Source organism: Diplotaxodon limnothrissa, linkage group LG23 (assembly GCF_057381915.1).
Source record: "Diplotaxodon limnothrissa isolate DT_005_m linkage group LG23, D_limnothrissa_male_GT1.1, whole genome shotgun sequence".
Taxonomy (NCBI): Eukaryota; Metazoa; Chordata; class Actinopteri; order Cichliformes; family Cichlidae; genus Diplotaxodon; species Diplotaxodon limnothrissa.
This window is the reverse complement of record NC_140617.1, coordinates 28268898-28283711: the sequence shown is the minus strand read 5'-3', so window position 1 is coordinate 28283711 and position 14814 is coordinate 28268898. Positions and strand designations below refer to the sequence as shown.

General features: G+C 40.6%; 1 protein-coding gene across 1 annotated transcript in view; it reads right to left on the bottom strand.

The window, feature by feature from the left end:
• The window catches only part of LOC146608238 (activin receptor type-2A), an 82920-nt gene that overhangs the window by 33633 nt on the left and 34473 nt on the right, over positions 1–14814 (bottom strand). The window contains exons 2-3 of the mRNA XM_085347395.1: positions 12041–12248; positions 9705–9838 (exon numbers count right to left, since the gene is read on the bottom strand). Of these exons, the coding sequence (XP_085203521.1) occupies positions 9705–9838; positions 12041–12248 (342 nt within the window). The remainder of the gene's footprint in view (positions 1–9704; positions 9839–12040; positions 12249–14814) is intronic.

Genomic DNA, 14814 nt, shown 5'->3' with positions numbered 1-14814 from the left:
GATCCTCCAATTCAGATAGACCTCCCTTCCATTGAAGCGCCTATCACAAAGCACAGAGTCACGTCAAGCTTGTTGGATCCTAAACCAGCCACAACAACAAAAACACGGCCAACATCCTCTTGGTTACAAATGTGGTAACGGCCACAGAAAGGAGTGTGGGGCAGTCTTCCTGATCATACACAGAAAATATCTCCATGAAGTCAATTTGCAGAGCGGCATGAAGAATGCCTGATTTATAGAGGTTCTAAACATTTAATGATTTAACATGTGAAGGTTTTTCCTCTCCTACACTGGTATCATCGGTTTCTGTATTATATTTTATATTTCAGTATTTTTAAATTGTGCTATACTTCACAAAAGACATTTCTGACTTCTTTCCTCTTGAAGCTCTGGTTTTTCTCTTTCCACAAGAGTGCAGGACTTTATATTGCAGAGAGAAACGAGCCCACAGTGACTGAAACTCTCAGAAGAAACTGCTCCAGGATCAGCCAAACAAAGACAAGAGTACACAGCCTTCCTAGCTGGCCTCACGCTGGGCCTCCATCTCTAAATGCAGCTCTAACCCTGCTTACAGCCACCGTGCTTAGAGATCATATCAGCGCACATAAGCGCACACAAACACACACACGCACAGCAGGATTAGCAAATCCATCTCGTGACATAACGTAATCCGCCTGCCAAAAATAACAGCTCTGAACTGTGCCCGACCCCTGCAGGAGGCGCAGGGTGACGCCTGCTCGCTCAGCCTGTCCTCCCGTCACAAAGCGGCCGTCTGATTCGGCAGCGCTGTCAAAACGCCGACGCTCGGACGCCGACCCGCCGCTGCCGCCCTCTGAGAGCAGGGAAGTGAAGAAAGGCGTGAGGGAGGGGGTAGGTGCCGACAGGACTGCACCAGCTGCATTGTGGGACCCTGAGGGTGTTTGTCGGGACGTTGTGGAAAGTTGTTCCTCTACAGGAAGTCTGCAGGTTTCACAAAGTCAGATTTAAAGGGTGAGACAGACGGGCCTGCCAGATACTTCAGCTGCAAACTGATGAGCGCAAGGACACCACTGGTTGGTGAAGCATTAATCACCGGTACCTGAATGTGCTTTAACCTCCTGTTATACTAAATTCAGGGATAAGTACATCTTTTTCATTCATTTTATTTATATACTTATAAATACTGTACTCCTAATTGATTAATTTATTCCTTTGATCGCTTGTCTCTTTAACTTATATTAAATTACCCATAATAGCACATAACCCCCAGTTTTGTCTAATTTCCTGCTTTACAGTGAAGGACTGTGAACTTTACTAACCTGCATGAAAAACGCTATACAAATAAAGTTTGATTAATTTCCTGCCAGTCCTAAATTAAAGATTTCTCTTGCGTTTAAAAGATGTCTGAGGTCTGAAATCATTTCTATTCATTTTATTATTGAAGCAGGGTTGAATCTACTCACGTTAAACATGTTTGTTGACAAGCTCTGGTTTTTCTCTTTCCACAAGAGTGCAGGACTTTATATTGCAGAGAGAAACGAGCCCACAGTGACTGAAACTCTCAGAAGAAACTGCTCCAGGATCAGCCAAACAAAGACAAGAGTACACAGCCTTCCTAGCTGGCCTCTATGGAACGCCAGGACTGCCATAATGAATTAATTAAATACACCATTAAATAATTAATTAAATGTGGCAATAATTAATTAAAATTGGAATTAATTAATTAAATAAATAGTTATGACACATGTAATTAATTAATTATTGACACATTTAATTAATTATTTATGTATTTCACATTTTAATTAATTATTGACACATGTAATTAATTAATTATTGACACATTTAATTAATTATTTATGTATTTCACATTTTAATTAATTATTGACACATTTAATTAATTAATTATTGACACATGTAATTAATTATTTATGTATTTCACATTTTAATTAATTATTGACACATTTAATTAATTAATTATTGACACATTTAATTAATTATTTATGTATTTCACATTTTAATTAATTATTGACACATTTCATTAATTATTGACACATTTAATTAATTATTTAATGATATATTTATTTATTTCATTTTGGCAGTCCTGACGCCTGGCTCTCATCATGAAATAATTTTATCTGTCAGCCTCACCCATCAAACTCAGGGGGCGGGGTTAACGCTGATCGAGTCAAAACCATTGCTTTGGCCTGGTGGCCATTGTTTCTAGCACACAACAACCGGCATGTGGAAGCTAACAGAACTGAGCTTTGAAAAACCCTGTTTGTGTGTTACCAAATACCGTTTTAATATTTTTTTAGCCGAGAATGTAGTGGTTTAATCTTCATGTGTCTGGTCGGTTTGTCAAGATACAGCCTCTTTGCAAAAGTGTTTCGATGATTTCGGAGATGTCTGCCCAGTCTCACGGCAAAGCGTGGGATAGACCCGCTCGCCTCGCAAGCAATCCCACCGACAAAGCGCAGGCCCCGGTACACAGCTGTAGTAACCCCCGCTGACTTCTTTTACTGAGGTTATATTTATCGATGTTTTATTTCCTGATGTTCTTATGTGTCCTACGTGTTTCAGTCGCCAATTCTGAATTATAACTAACATTAAAAACATGTTTAAGGAGGAGAGAGAGCAAATAAATCTGTTTAACATCTGATCTTTGGGTTTTTGTTCAGTAATCAGCGTGACCTGTGTATAAACACATAAAAGAGATAACGTTGGTGTTTCCGTCATGTAGTAACTGCTGGCTTTAACTGTACAAAGGTTGTTCGACACTATGAAACACATACAGACTTCATGATGTTCGGCTAATATTTTTATTGTGAATATTAATCATGCTGACCTCGCTCTGTACACCACGCAGCGAGGTCAGCATATCCACGATATCCTCAGCTCCATGAGTTAACACAAAGTTTCCCAGCTGACTATCTAACTGCCAACTATTCCAGAGACGTGAAAATATACAGCATAAAGAAAAGTGTAAGAGACTCAGCAGCAGATTAGAATAACAGTTATACATTTAATAAATCACCAAATGAATCCAAGAAACGAGCAAACCTGTTCCGACAATTTGAGTTTGTATTCCCTCAGCTGCAGACTCGCTGCTGTTTAAATGTTTGAAAAGGAAGATTAGATATAAAAAACGTCAAACATAGACTCAGTCTGCCTTCACATTTGATATGAGGCCAGCACGTATAGTGGCCTCAGCAGGCTATTACTGAAATACACGTGCTATATCATAAACTATGATATAAACAGGGAGGTCCTATTAACATGTTTAGTTTTAAAGGACACCTTCCTGCCTTTAGTCTCATTCATGAGCAGTATTAGTTTTCTTCTAACATCCAGAAGTCTGCACAATGTGTTTCATAGTTTGTAACAAGCCTTTGACAGGTAAACATAACATGACCGAAAAAGCAAAAAAAAAGAAAAAAAAAAGAGAGAGAGTGTTGACATAAGAAGAGAAAATTCTCTCAATTATGGAGACAGACAAATGGTTCATTTATGTTTGATGTGTGTTTATTCCTCCCTAAATATCGTCGGTGAAGTTTGCCATGCATGTCAGATTTTCCTGCGCATTTTTATACCTCTGCCAACAGAGAGAGAGAAAAAATCACATTCTAACAGACAGCTGGTGCTTAGAATACAGTTGAATAACTATTAAAAAACAGATGATATTTAGATGATAGTTCAGTCTAACACATGTGCCAGTGAACCATTAAACGTCTGTGAAACTATGCAGTTATGAAACGTAACTTTAACCTCAGCCAAACCGATTTGCTCAGTTGTAAATAAAACAGCGAAGTAAACGTGACCCGACAGATAGAACCTGAGTGAATGAAGTCCAGCGTTTAACCACTGAGAGCTAAAACTCAGCTGAGGTTTGAAAGCTGTGTGCCGGTGATTGGACATCAGCCGCTGATAAAGCTGTTCGCCTATAAAGTGCTCTGTAAGGAAACGAGCTCCAGCAGCTCTGCGCTCGGGGAAAACACTATATTTACTTATCTTGTGCAGAAAAATGCGCTGACATTGCGTTATATCGAGCACCGGCTGCCCAGTTAAACTGTGACTATCACCAGGTAACTAGGCGTGTTTCTTGAATTAGCAGCAGGTGTTAAACAGCTGACAGATGAGGAGGAGGATGCATGCAGGTAAACTGAGGGTCTGCTGAGCTGATCGCTGGTTTCGTGAGAAAAATGTCAGCTCGTTCTTTATGTTACAGAAGCACAGAGACACAAGACCAGGCGGAAAGAGACGATCGTTCGGTGAAAATGAGAATCTGCGAATGCAACATGTGGAACACGGAGAGTGGAATATGTAAACAAACCGGTTAACGTAACCCCCTCGGTGCACTCTGCATGCTAACTGTTAGCAGAGCTAGTGAAATCTCTGAAAACATCTGAGCACTTTTGCAAACATGTTCTATGTTGACAACCTGACCAGACATACGTCGCGACATTCGCGGCTAAAACACTGTTAAAAGTGTAGCTGGTGACAGAAAAACGGGGTATTTTAAAACTACACCACCACCATTGCTGCTTGTGATTTGATCTGCATTCTGGGATAACTGGCTGCCCCAAGTCTACACAAGCAATCGATTTTCTAGGATCGACCTGTTTTGACTTACTTTGCACGGCAACCAATCAAATGTTAGAGAAGCTGCATGGGCAGCGTTAACCCCGCCCCCTGAGTTTGATGGGTGAGGCTGACAGATAAAATTATTTCATGACGAGAGCCAGGCGTCAGGACTGCCAAAATGAAATAAATAAATATATCATTAAATAATTAATTAAATGTGTCAATAATTAATTAAATGTGTCAATAATTAATTAAAATGTGAAATACATAAATAATTAATTAAATGTGTCAATAATTAATTAATTAAATGTGTCAATAATTAATTAAAATGTGAAATACATAAATAATTAATTACATGTGTCATAACTATTTATTTAATTAATTAATTCCAATTTTAATTAATTATTGCCACATTTAATTAATTATTTAATGGTGTATTTAATTAATTCATTATGGCAGTCCTGGCGTTCCATAGGCCTCACGCTGGGCCTCCATCTCTAAATGCAGCTCTAACCCTGCTTACAGCCACCGTGCTTAGAGATCATATCAGCGCACATAAGCGCACACAAACACACACACGCACAGCAGGATTAGCAAATCCATCTCGTGACATAACGTAATCCGCCTGCCAAAAATAACAGCTCTGAACTGTGCCCGACCCCTGCAGGAGGCGCAGGGTGACGCCTGCTCGCTCAGCCTGTCCTCCCGTCACAAAGCGGCCGTCTGATTCGGCAGCGCTGTCAAAACGCCGACGCTCGGACGCCGACCCGCCGCTGCCGCCCTCTGAGAGCAGGGAAGTGAAGAAAGGCGTGAGGGAGGGGGTAGGTGCCGACAGGACTGCACCAGCTGCATTGTGGGACCCTGAGGGTGTTTGTCGGGACGTTGTGGAAAGTTGTTCCTCTACAGGAAGTCTGCAGGTTTCACAAAGTCAGATTTAAAGGGTGAGACAGACGGGCCTGCCAGATACTTCAGCTGCAAACTGATGAGCGCAAGGACACCACTGGTTGGTGAAGCATTAATCACCGGTACCTGAATGTGCTTTAACCTCCTGTTATACTAAATTCAGGGATAAGTACATCTTTTTCATTCATTTTATTTATATACTTATAAATACTGTACTCCTAATTGATTAATTTATTCCTTTGATCGCTTGTCTCTTTAACTTATATTAAATTACCCATAATAGCACATAACCCCCAGTTTTGTCTAATTTCCTGCTTTACAGTGAAGGACTGTGAACTTTACTAACCTGCATGAAAAACGCTATACAAATAAAGTTTGATTAATTTCCTGCCAGTCCTAAATTAAAGATTTCTCTTGCGTTTAAAAGATGTCTGAGGTCTGAAATCATTTCTATTCATTTTATTATTGAAGCAGGGTTGAATCTACTCACGTTAAACATGTTTGTTGACAAAATGGCCAAGAATAACAGGAAAACGTACAAATTTCTGTTCTGATTTCCATCGGTAGCCGTTTTGTCTGCTAGCTTCTCTACTAATAGATTATTTGGATTTAGTTGTGACCCGGCCTTGACCCCAAAGGATGAGCTTCATTACTCACAAGGCTGCTGGCCTTAAAGGTGAGGGTCAGGCTGGTATCAGTAGGTGGAGAACCCAATGGAAGTTAAAAAAAAAAAAAAAAAACATGAAGAAGAAAGAAAGATTTTTTCCTGTGAAATAAAAATGAGTGGGTTGGCTGCCTGGGGCTTGGTGACGTCTGAGGACACTTTTTGACACATGCTGCAGGTAGTTTGGCCTGTGCTTTCGCATACCTGATGGAAATATAAGTGCAGCAGCAGAGGTGGGGAGGAGGGCTGTTTGAATTTTATTTTGGTTATAAAACACACTTATGTGGTTTTAGAATACGACGTGTTGTCAATAAACATTCTGCATCAACAAATTTTTATTATCCGTTTCGTCGATTATGGCGACAAATCGTAGCAGCCCCGATGTTCAGTTAATTCAGAGTGTCATTATCGAGAAGAAAATAGCAATTGGTGCATAGTTCCACTAAGATCGGCAGCGTGACTCCCTCACAGGATAGTTGACAGATTTGGAATGATTTTAGCCGAATACAGCATGAAAGGTGGAGATGGGCAGAGGTGGGTTTGCCAAGTAGCTTGCAGGGGCAGTGGCAGCAGCAAATGAAAGCAGACTAAAGCCGAGTTATAAGATGACGCTGTCCAATAGATGTGTCAGCTGAGCTGTGAGCTGATGTGGACTGGCACTGAGGTCGCAGATCTGCCCCAGCTGTGGTCAGTCTTCATTTCCTACTTGATCTCATGCTTCGCTCAATTTTTTTTCCACATTCATTACTGTGCAGAGCCACTACACTTAACGCTGATATCATCAGCATTGCTGCATTTACATTCACCATTTAACCCACATTATGAGGCTGTCTGGACTTTACATGTAAGCTAGTTTAATGTCTCATTTCCATTCCTATTCAAGGAGGTAAACACATTGTTTTTTTTTAACATTTTTGTTTCTTAAAATAAATTCCATTGCATTGAAATGGGCTAAAAAAGGAGTCTGAATCATGTTCTTAGGGATGCATTGATCTTATATTCTTCTATAATATATCAGTTACTAAGCTCAGTGGATATTCAGAACCATGAATACATACTGATGTGAAATCTTTTGCAATATTTCCACTTCATTACAAATAAATGATTCACATATTCGCTTAAATATTTTTCCCGATGCTTCGTTTAGTGCAGGTGAGAACCACACAAAGCCCAGACATGCCTCCCTCAAACCTGTATTCACTTTTTAATCATCATTCCAGCCCTGAACACCTGGAAGGAAGCTCAGTTGATGGCAGCCCTCCATAATTTCTTACATCACACCCTTTGTGCAAGGTAAGGCTTTCAAAATAAAAGCCCGGATGTCTCCAGATTGTAGAAATAACTTGTATGTGCTTCTGATTGTTTGCTTAAGGTATATTTTTTTATTCATGAGCCATGCTATAGAAACAAAGTTGATAGGAATAACTTTAGAAATAACCTTCCAAACAAGTACTGAGGTACGAAGTTGATAAGTTGGGGTTTTAATATAAAACCAATCAAACCAAGCCGTGAGCGCCTCACAATCAGTTAATATGTGTGTATTATAACTTTAATCTTTTTCACGAAATATTTTACCTCGATAGTATGAATACTTATAAATTCATAGGCCCTCGAAACACTTATGGGTATTCTATCAGAGATTAGCTGATTAGTTGATATAACGGAATATATTCACAGCTTTGATAGCAAAACTGCACTGATATAATATCTGTGACATGGAGAGAACGGAAAAAAGGACTGGGATCCTGGATGTTTGATCTGTTTTCTGATTTTTCACTGGAGAAAACTTCAAAAAGTGTATTTTGGGTGAACTTCAAAGGGTCATATATCACCATGGGAGACAGGTGGCTGCTCAAAACAAGTTACAGTATATGAAAGGACTCCTTTTCTTATCTACATTTTGATACCAGGTTCATTCTCTAGCCAAAATTCCTTCTGGGGCAAAAGACATTTCTAATATAGTCAAATATTATACATAAAGAATGGAGAAACACACTAACAGAGCTATTGTAAGGTGAATCACCACATTTTGGTTGGCCTGAGTGTTTCCAATGCCCCACTGACTCAGGCGTAGAGATCAGCTGGCGACCACCACCACAGGTTGCTAAAAAATAACAAATTACTCAGTACGCTCGTATGTTTGTGCTCGACTATGAGACCAGTCAATGATCCCCAGTAACAACCATTTGCAAGAGATTCCCTGACAAGTTGGTGAGTTGTTTGCGGGAGTCTGCTTGTTGCCATTTGGTCCCTTGTTTTTTCTCCAAGTTTATTTATGCAGCATCTTTCAGACACAATTTTACTTGGTCTTGGTGCTGCTCCACTAACCACCTTGCGATTGCAGCAGGTGGTCACCTGTTGTTTGCACAGAAGATGGCGACTTGTCTGCAAACACTTGCCAACTGCTTGCAGAGTGGTGGTGAAGCTGGTATCTTCTGACCTCAAAGTAAAAGTTGCACCATTTGAAACAGTAAGTAGTAAGGCACTTTTATGTGTTCTGTTTCCATTGCACTTTTTTATTTTGAAGTTTCATTATTGCTCAGCAAGAAGTTGGAGACAAATTGGCGATCTTTCATGCAAACTATAGGCGATCATAGCGATCTGCTATTAGCCAAAGGAAGCAAAAGATTGCAAATAGGATGATTCACTAAAACAATCGATTTCATGGTAATGATTACCAACAAACTCCAGCAACCGCTCGGCAACTGGTGGAGGAATACACATTTTACCTCAGTGACCAGAGGTTGCCAGGGAGTCACAGCCTCATCTCTACGCCTGTGTGACTGCTTCGCATTCAGTGACATTTTAAAAAAAGTTCCAAGTCGAATTTAATTGAAATGACAGTTAAAACTCTTAATATGATTTTTCACTCCAAAAAGACCCAGCCAATTGCTACCATTCCACTTAATTTTACTCCATATTTTCCTCCTGGTCCCACAGTGTGAGAAACACTGAACATCCTATTTATGTTGTTTTACAAAAATAGAGGATGTTCACATCACTACACTCAAATCAAAAAAGCAAAGTCAAGTGGCGCCTTACCGGAGAGCACCTGACTGATGAACCAAAGAGGCATCTCAACCGCAATATGGATAATAGATATTAAGACATCATTACTAATAATGAGAAGTATTGATGTCCGCATGTTGTATATAATAGTTTGGACCTATTGCAGGGATCAAGCCCTGAATACGTTTTTCATAAACCTAAAAAAAATATCTCAGGATCAAAGCAAGATCTGAGTGTACACCGGCAGATGAGGACAATGCACTGAACACAGCAACTGGATGCTCCCCTCTAAAGTTCAGTGAAGTGAGTAAAAGCAACAAGCATTGAAAAGAGCTCTGGCTGATGCTCAGTGCCAAATATGGACCAACCCTTGTGCAGTTCGAGTGCCTGTAACTCAGAAAAGATTAATAGCATATAGCATGAACTTACAACTTTCCAGGAACTCATTAAACATATATTAAAGCATTAAGCTCAAGCCTAGCAAACAAACTGCAGCTCTGACTAAAAGAAAGCGTTTGCGCCCGCTGAGAAGTCGTCATTTTCAGTGAGCGTGCTGGACTGTACATACTGTAGGCGGTCGAATGGTGCGGGTCGCTCTGCGGGGGCGCTTCAGGGGCGTACAGGAACCTCTCGTTGCACATGTTGCCTTCACAGCAGCAGAAGAAAACATCGGGACTCTCCTTCCTCTCCACACACTCGTTACTGCAGAGGACACAGAGGTGGAAATCAGAAACACTCAATCCTCTCCATGCACTGCAAAAGGACATGGGAGCTATTTTGAACATGCACTCACTCCAGGAGACGTTACGCAAAAAAAAGAAAAAAAGAAAACACACACAACAAACAAACACCGCTTTCCATTCCCTCGCTGCTGCAACAGAGGACATGAAACAAAACATTTATAAAATAACTCCTACACATGCGAACATGGATGCCGACAATCGCGCTTGCTCTCTCTTCTCACACTCACGCAGCCATCAGATAAAAGCCAAAGGAAGTGGCAGCCGCCCTCGATTTGCTCTGGACTCTCCAGGGAGGTGAGGCGGCGCCGTCTGAGCAGAGGTACCCCGAACTGTGCGGGCTACACATCCGACAACAACTTTATCGTTCGGGAATCAAAAAGGAAAACAGAACTGGCTCAAACCGGTATCCGCGGCCAGGGTGATGCTTTACTCTGGGACAAACTATAATAATCTCTTATTATCATCATCATCTGTTTACCGTCCTGGATGTGGACGCATAATTCACGCTGTGGTTCAGGCTCCCTCGCGCGTGGTAATTAAAATGCAGCCATTTGGATGTGGAATCTCACACAGGGACACAAATTATGCTCAAGGTGATTTTAAATGTATTTAGAGTTGAGGCTGCTGCTTTTGTCCTGATTCAGAGGCAGTGCAGAAATTAATGGGCAGCTTCTCAGCAACAACCCCTGCCACCATTAAAAGCTCACCCTCTTAGAGCGCACGCATGTCTGGTTAAAGTTTGATATTTCCCGTATTCTGTTACTTACTGATGGGAATTTAACTACTATTTTATACCATGCAACCTTCTAGTGACAGCAGAAAGTTCCCTTAAAATCATCAGCTGAGATTTCTTATGTTTTTAAGGTTAAAGGGAGTCTGCTGGATGCGAAAACCCAAATGTAAATACACAGAAATGTAATCAAACTACAGTTTATTTACTTTAACTGGACTTCATGAGCTATTCTGCTTGCTATTTATAAAGCCACTTTATTGTATATACTCAGTGTTTTTTATACAGTGTCCTGTATTTTATTTAAAGTTTAGACAGGCGTGGGAAGGTTATTAGGAAACCACTGCACTGTTTGAACAATGTAAATCTTAAAGTGGGACTATTCTGCTAACATCCATATTTTTATTCTTGGACCCTATTAGAGTAGCTATGCATGATTCGCAGTTCAAAATAATCCAAATTTGCCCTACATGCCCATCAATGATGCTTGCTGTGTGCTTATACTATGACTATAGCAGGTCATTTAGTCCACAGTACCTACTAAGACACACTCCACTTTCCCAGTAATATGTTATGCATGTGGTAATCAAAGACGAATTATAATATAAATAAATAAACAAAAATAATTTTCTTTGTTTCCTTTTTGCACTGTTACTTCAGCCAGACTGTTATCTGAAACCAAAATGGGAAGTTAGATGGTTGTTTTTTCCCCCTCAATATTAAACCAAAGTCATGTGACCTACTTCAATTTTATCAGATAAAACAACCCCCAAATTTTGCTTTTTTTTCCCTCTTTAATTTCTCATGTTAGACAGATATTAGGCAGGCAAACTGGAAGCTGAAGTGCAATGAATATTAAAATAATAAGGAAACAAAGGAGGGAGGCAGGTGGATACACAAGTGTCATAGATAGGTTGATTCAGTGGGTAGGCAGGTGTGATGGTTGAAAAGCTAGATAGGTAGCAATGTAAGAAGGTAAGTGGGCGGATAAACAGGTGTAGTGGTAATTACATGTGGTGGTTAGTTGATAGGTAGGAAGCCAGGGTGGCAGTGGGCAGGTAACTATTGGAATAATTGGTTGGTATGCAGAGTGGGTTGGTGGGTAGGGGGTCTGGTCGATTGCCTAGTAGGAGGGTAATTTGTTTGACTGATAGAGTCAATGATTGGGTGGCTAGCTGGTTGGGTAGTTAGGTAGGTAGTGTTGTCGATTGGTTGGTGGGTGGATAGGGAGAGAGAATAATTGGCAGGTTGGATGATGATTGAAGGTTGATTGGTTGTTTGATGTTCAACCTTTCAACTAAAGCCACGTCCAGCCACAATAAATGGCAGTTTAACACACAGCTGACCACACCAAAGCAGTAAAACTCACATATTTGTTCAGCATATCTTTAAAATGCTTTTTTACCCTCCCCGTAAATGTTTCCTGCTTACCTGTCGTAGCAGTTGACATCATCCAACCAGCATCCCTGCTTGACAATCTCCACAGTCCCGGAGACATTTTTCCATGTGGCGAAACAGTGCCGCCTCTTGTCTTTCTCGCCATAGCAGGGTTCGATGCCGCTGCGGTTAGTCCGCTCCTTCTCCCAGCTGGAGTTGTAGTAGGCGCACTCCTGCGTCTCTGAGCGTCCCAGGATGGCGCCTGGAGAGGACAAAGAGGTTATTCTTTAATTTCTTTCCTTTTAATTTGAAGAAGAGCATTGTTGACTCTTGCAGGGGAAGATAAATTACTCTATCAAACATGTTGTCAGGTGAAGTCTCAAACACTCATGAAAGAAACTTTTGAATGAGGAAATTTACAACCGCTGTGGCTGCGAGGTGTAAGAGTTGCTCTCCTTCCTTGTCACTGACAAAGAAGATAATTTAGCTGTGTATCAATAACTGGTGGAAGGACATTTCTTTACAGCCTCCACATATAAAATGAAGTGAAGTCATAAAACATTTCTCAATAATAAAAATTCACTTCTCTGGTACTTTTCTATGTGGACTCCCAGAATGCCTCTGAATCAATACACCAATGAAAAATAAAAGCGTTAAAAAAATAAAAATGGCAGTTACTGGAGGAACAAAAAAACAAAAGTTCCTGTCCACAAACAAAAGCAGAGCAGGGACGATCGACTTCTCTCCCCGCCAAAATAAAAGGGACTCTGATTTCCTGCGGATGAAGCCTGCAGGCAACAAACTGATATCCAGGGAAATAACTGCATGACAGCTTGTCAGTTTAGCATTGCTGCCGCTGCCTCTCATCACCTGTCAGAGATTTAGTCCAGTTTAGACTGCTGACAAGTCTGAGGATAGTCAGCCGCTGTTTGCCTGCTTCCTGGCGCTGCAAGCTAAACAGCCCAGACACACAGGAAACAAAGATTACTTCCCACATTATTTGGTTTGTGCTGCTACAAAGTGAAATAAAGAAATTTTGACTCTTAGTCCTCTAAATTTGTCCATTCAGTTTTTAAGCCATGAAATGAAACCGAAAGAGTTTCTGAGCTCCTTTATGCTAAATTTCCTTTTCGTTTTACGCATTTCTGTTGAATTCTACCTTCCACAGCCAGCTTGCTGCCATTTGCTGTCGAGATGTAGCAAAAAAACAAAAATCTTTGCTAGAGTTACCCGACAGCCACTGATTGCAAATATATTTGCAGAGGTGTATATGCCTTATATGCTCTATTTCCCTGTATCTTTGCATATGTGCTTGCACCCATTTCGTATTTTCCTAGCAAAATATAAAGAAATTAGGGGTGTCAAGGCCTCCATACTGCTGCTTTGTACTACAGTACTTGACGCTGATTGTACAAAGCCAGGTTTCCATGGTACAACATTCGCAAGTCTATTAATCAGGTTGTATGTGTGCGCTTATACACCACTCTGCATTTAATCATTAGTCATTATTAAGCTTTAGCTCTCTTCCACAGTGTGTCTTTGTCCTGTCCCCCTCCTCACCCCCAGCCAGTCATGGCAGATAGCTGCCCCTCCCTGAGCCTGGTTTTGCTGATGGTTTCTTCCAGTTAAAAATGAGTTTTTCATTCCCACTGTTGCCAGGTGCTTGTTCAAAGGGGGTCATCTGATTGTTGGGGTTTTCTCTGTGTTATTGGAGGGTCTCCACCTTAAAATGTAAAGCACCTTGAGACAATCAGTGTTGCCTCAACCAATTGGTAATCTTGTAAGCTTTTATATATAGGATTCATATTGATGAAAATCTTTGTCAGACCACAATACAACAGATAAATACAATTTCAAAGACATGGAAATGGTGTGCGCTGTCAAAAGGCTCTGAGCTACCTCAGTCTGTTTATATAAGTCAATTAAAGCTATTAAAATGAGGCACTGGTATCCAACTCTGGAGTCAACATTCAGCAGATATACAAATGATACATGGCTTCTGTTTTTTGTTGCTGCTAAATGTGCAATTAGTGAGATTTGTGGCCTTTCGGATGAAGAGTGAGAAAAGCCACTAAAGTAGAGGCTGTTAGCTGGACATTTTTAAACAAACAGGATTTGTTATTTATCTCTTTATACCCGTTTAATTCACTCTTAATTGTCTGTTTTTTGTTTTTGTTAAATTGTTCCACCCTTGTAGGATTTGCGCTCTTGACCTAATTGCCTTTTGTTTATTGCTGCTTTTAATGTCTCAAAAGCACACTGTAATTTAAGAAAAAAGCGGACAAATAGAAAATAATGTTCCAATTTATGGGATCATTATCCGCTCTCCTCTGCCAGTGAAATCACGTCGCAGAGGAGAAGAGTCCTGACCGTGTCTGCAGTCACAGTAGCTTTCAGAAATTAGAGCTTAGCTTGCGTAATGGAGGTTAACTTTAGAAATATCATGTATTTTTCAATAAAATGGCTGCTTAAGTAAAGCCAGTTAATGCCAGCCGGGTCCCCCAGAAGCGTCGCAGGTCTCTTTTCAACGACATTAACAGCTGCAGATGGAAGTGAGAGGAGAATGGCTACTTTACTGGCAGGCGAGGTCACGCTGCCTCTTACCAGCACCGACAGCATTTTCTCTCTTGTCAAATCCATTTCCCATGAAGCCCCAAACTATTTCACAGCAACAGGTGCAACTGTGAAGTGCTGTCTGCGTGATTGAAAGGAAATGGCTCAAGTAAAGAGGGAGTGAGAGGAGAAAGATAGTTGGGGCTGCTGAATGAGCAAAGCTGAAATAATTGGTTCTCAAAAAAAACTAAACAACTGTACTTTTCTATATGGTA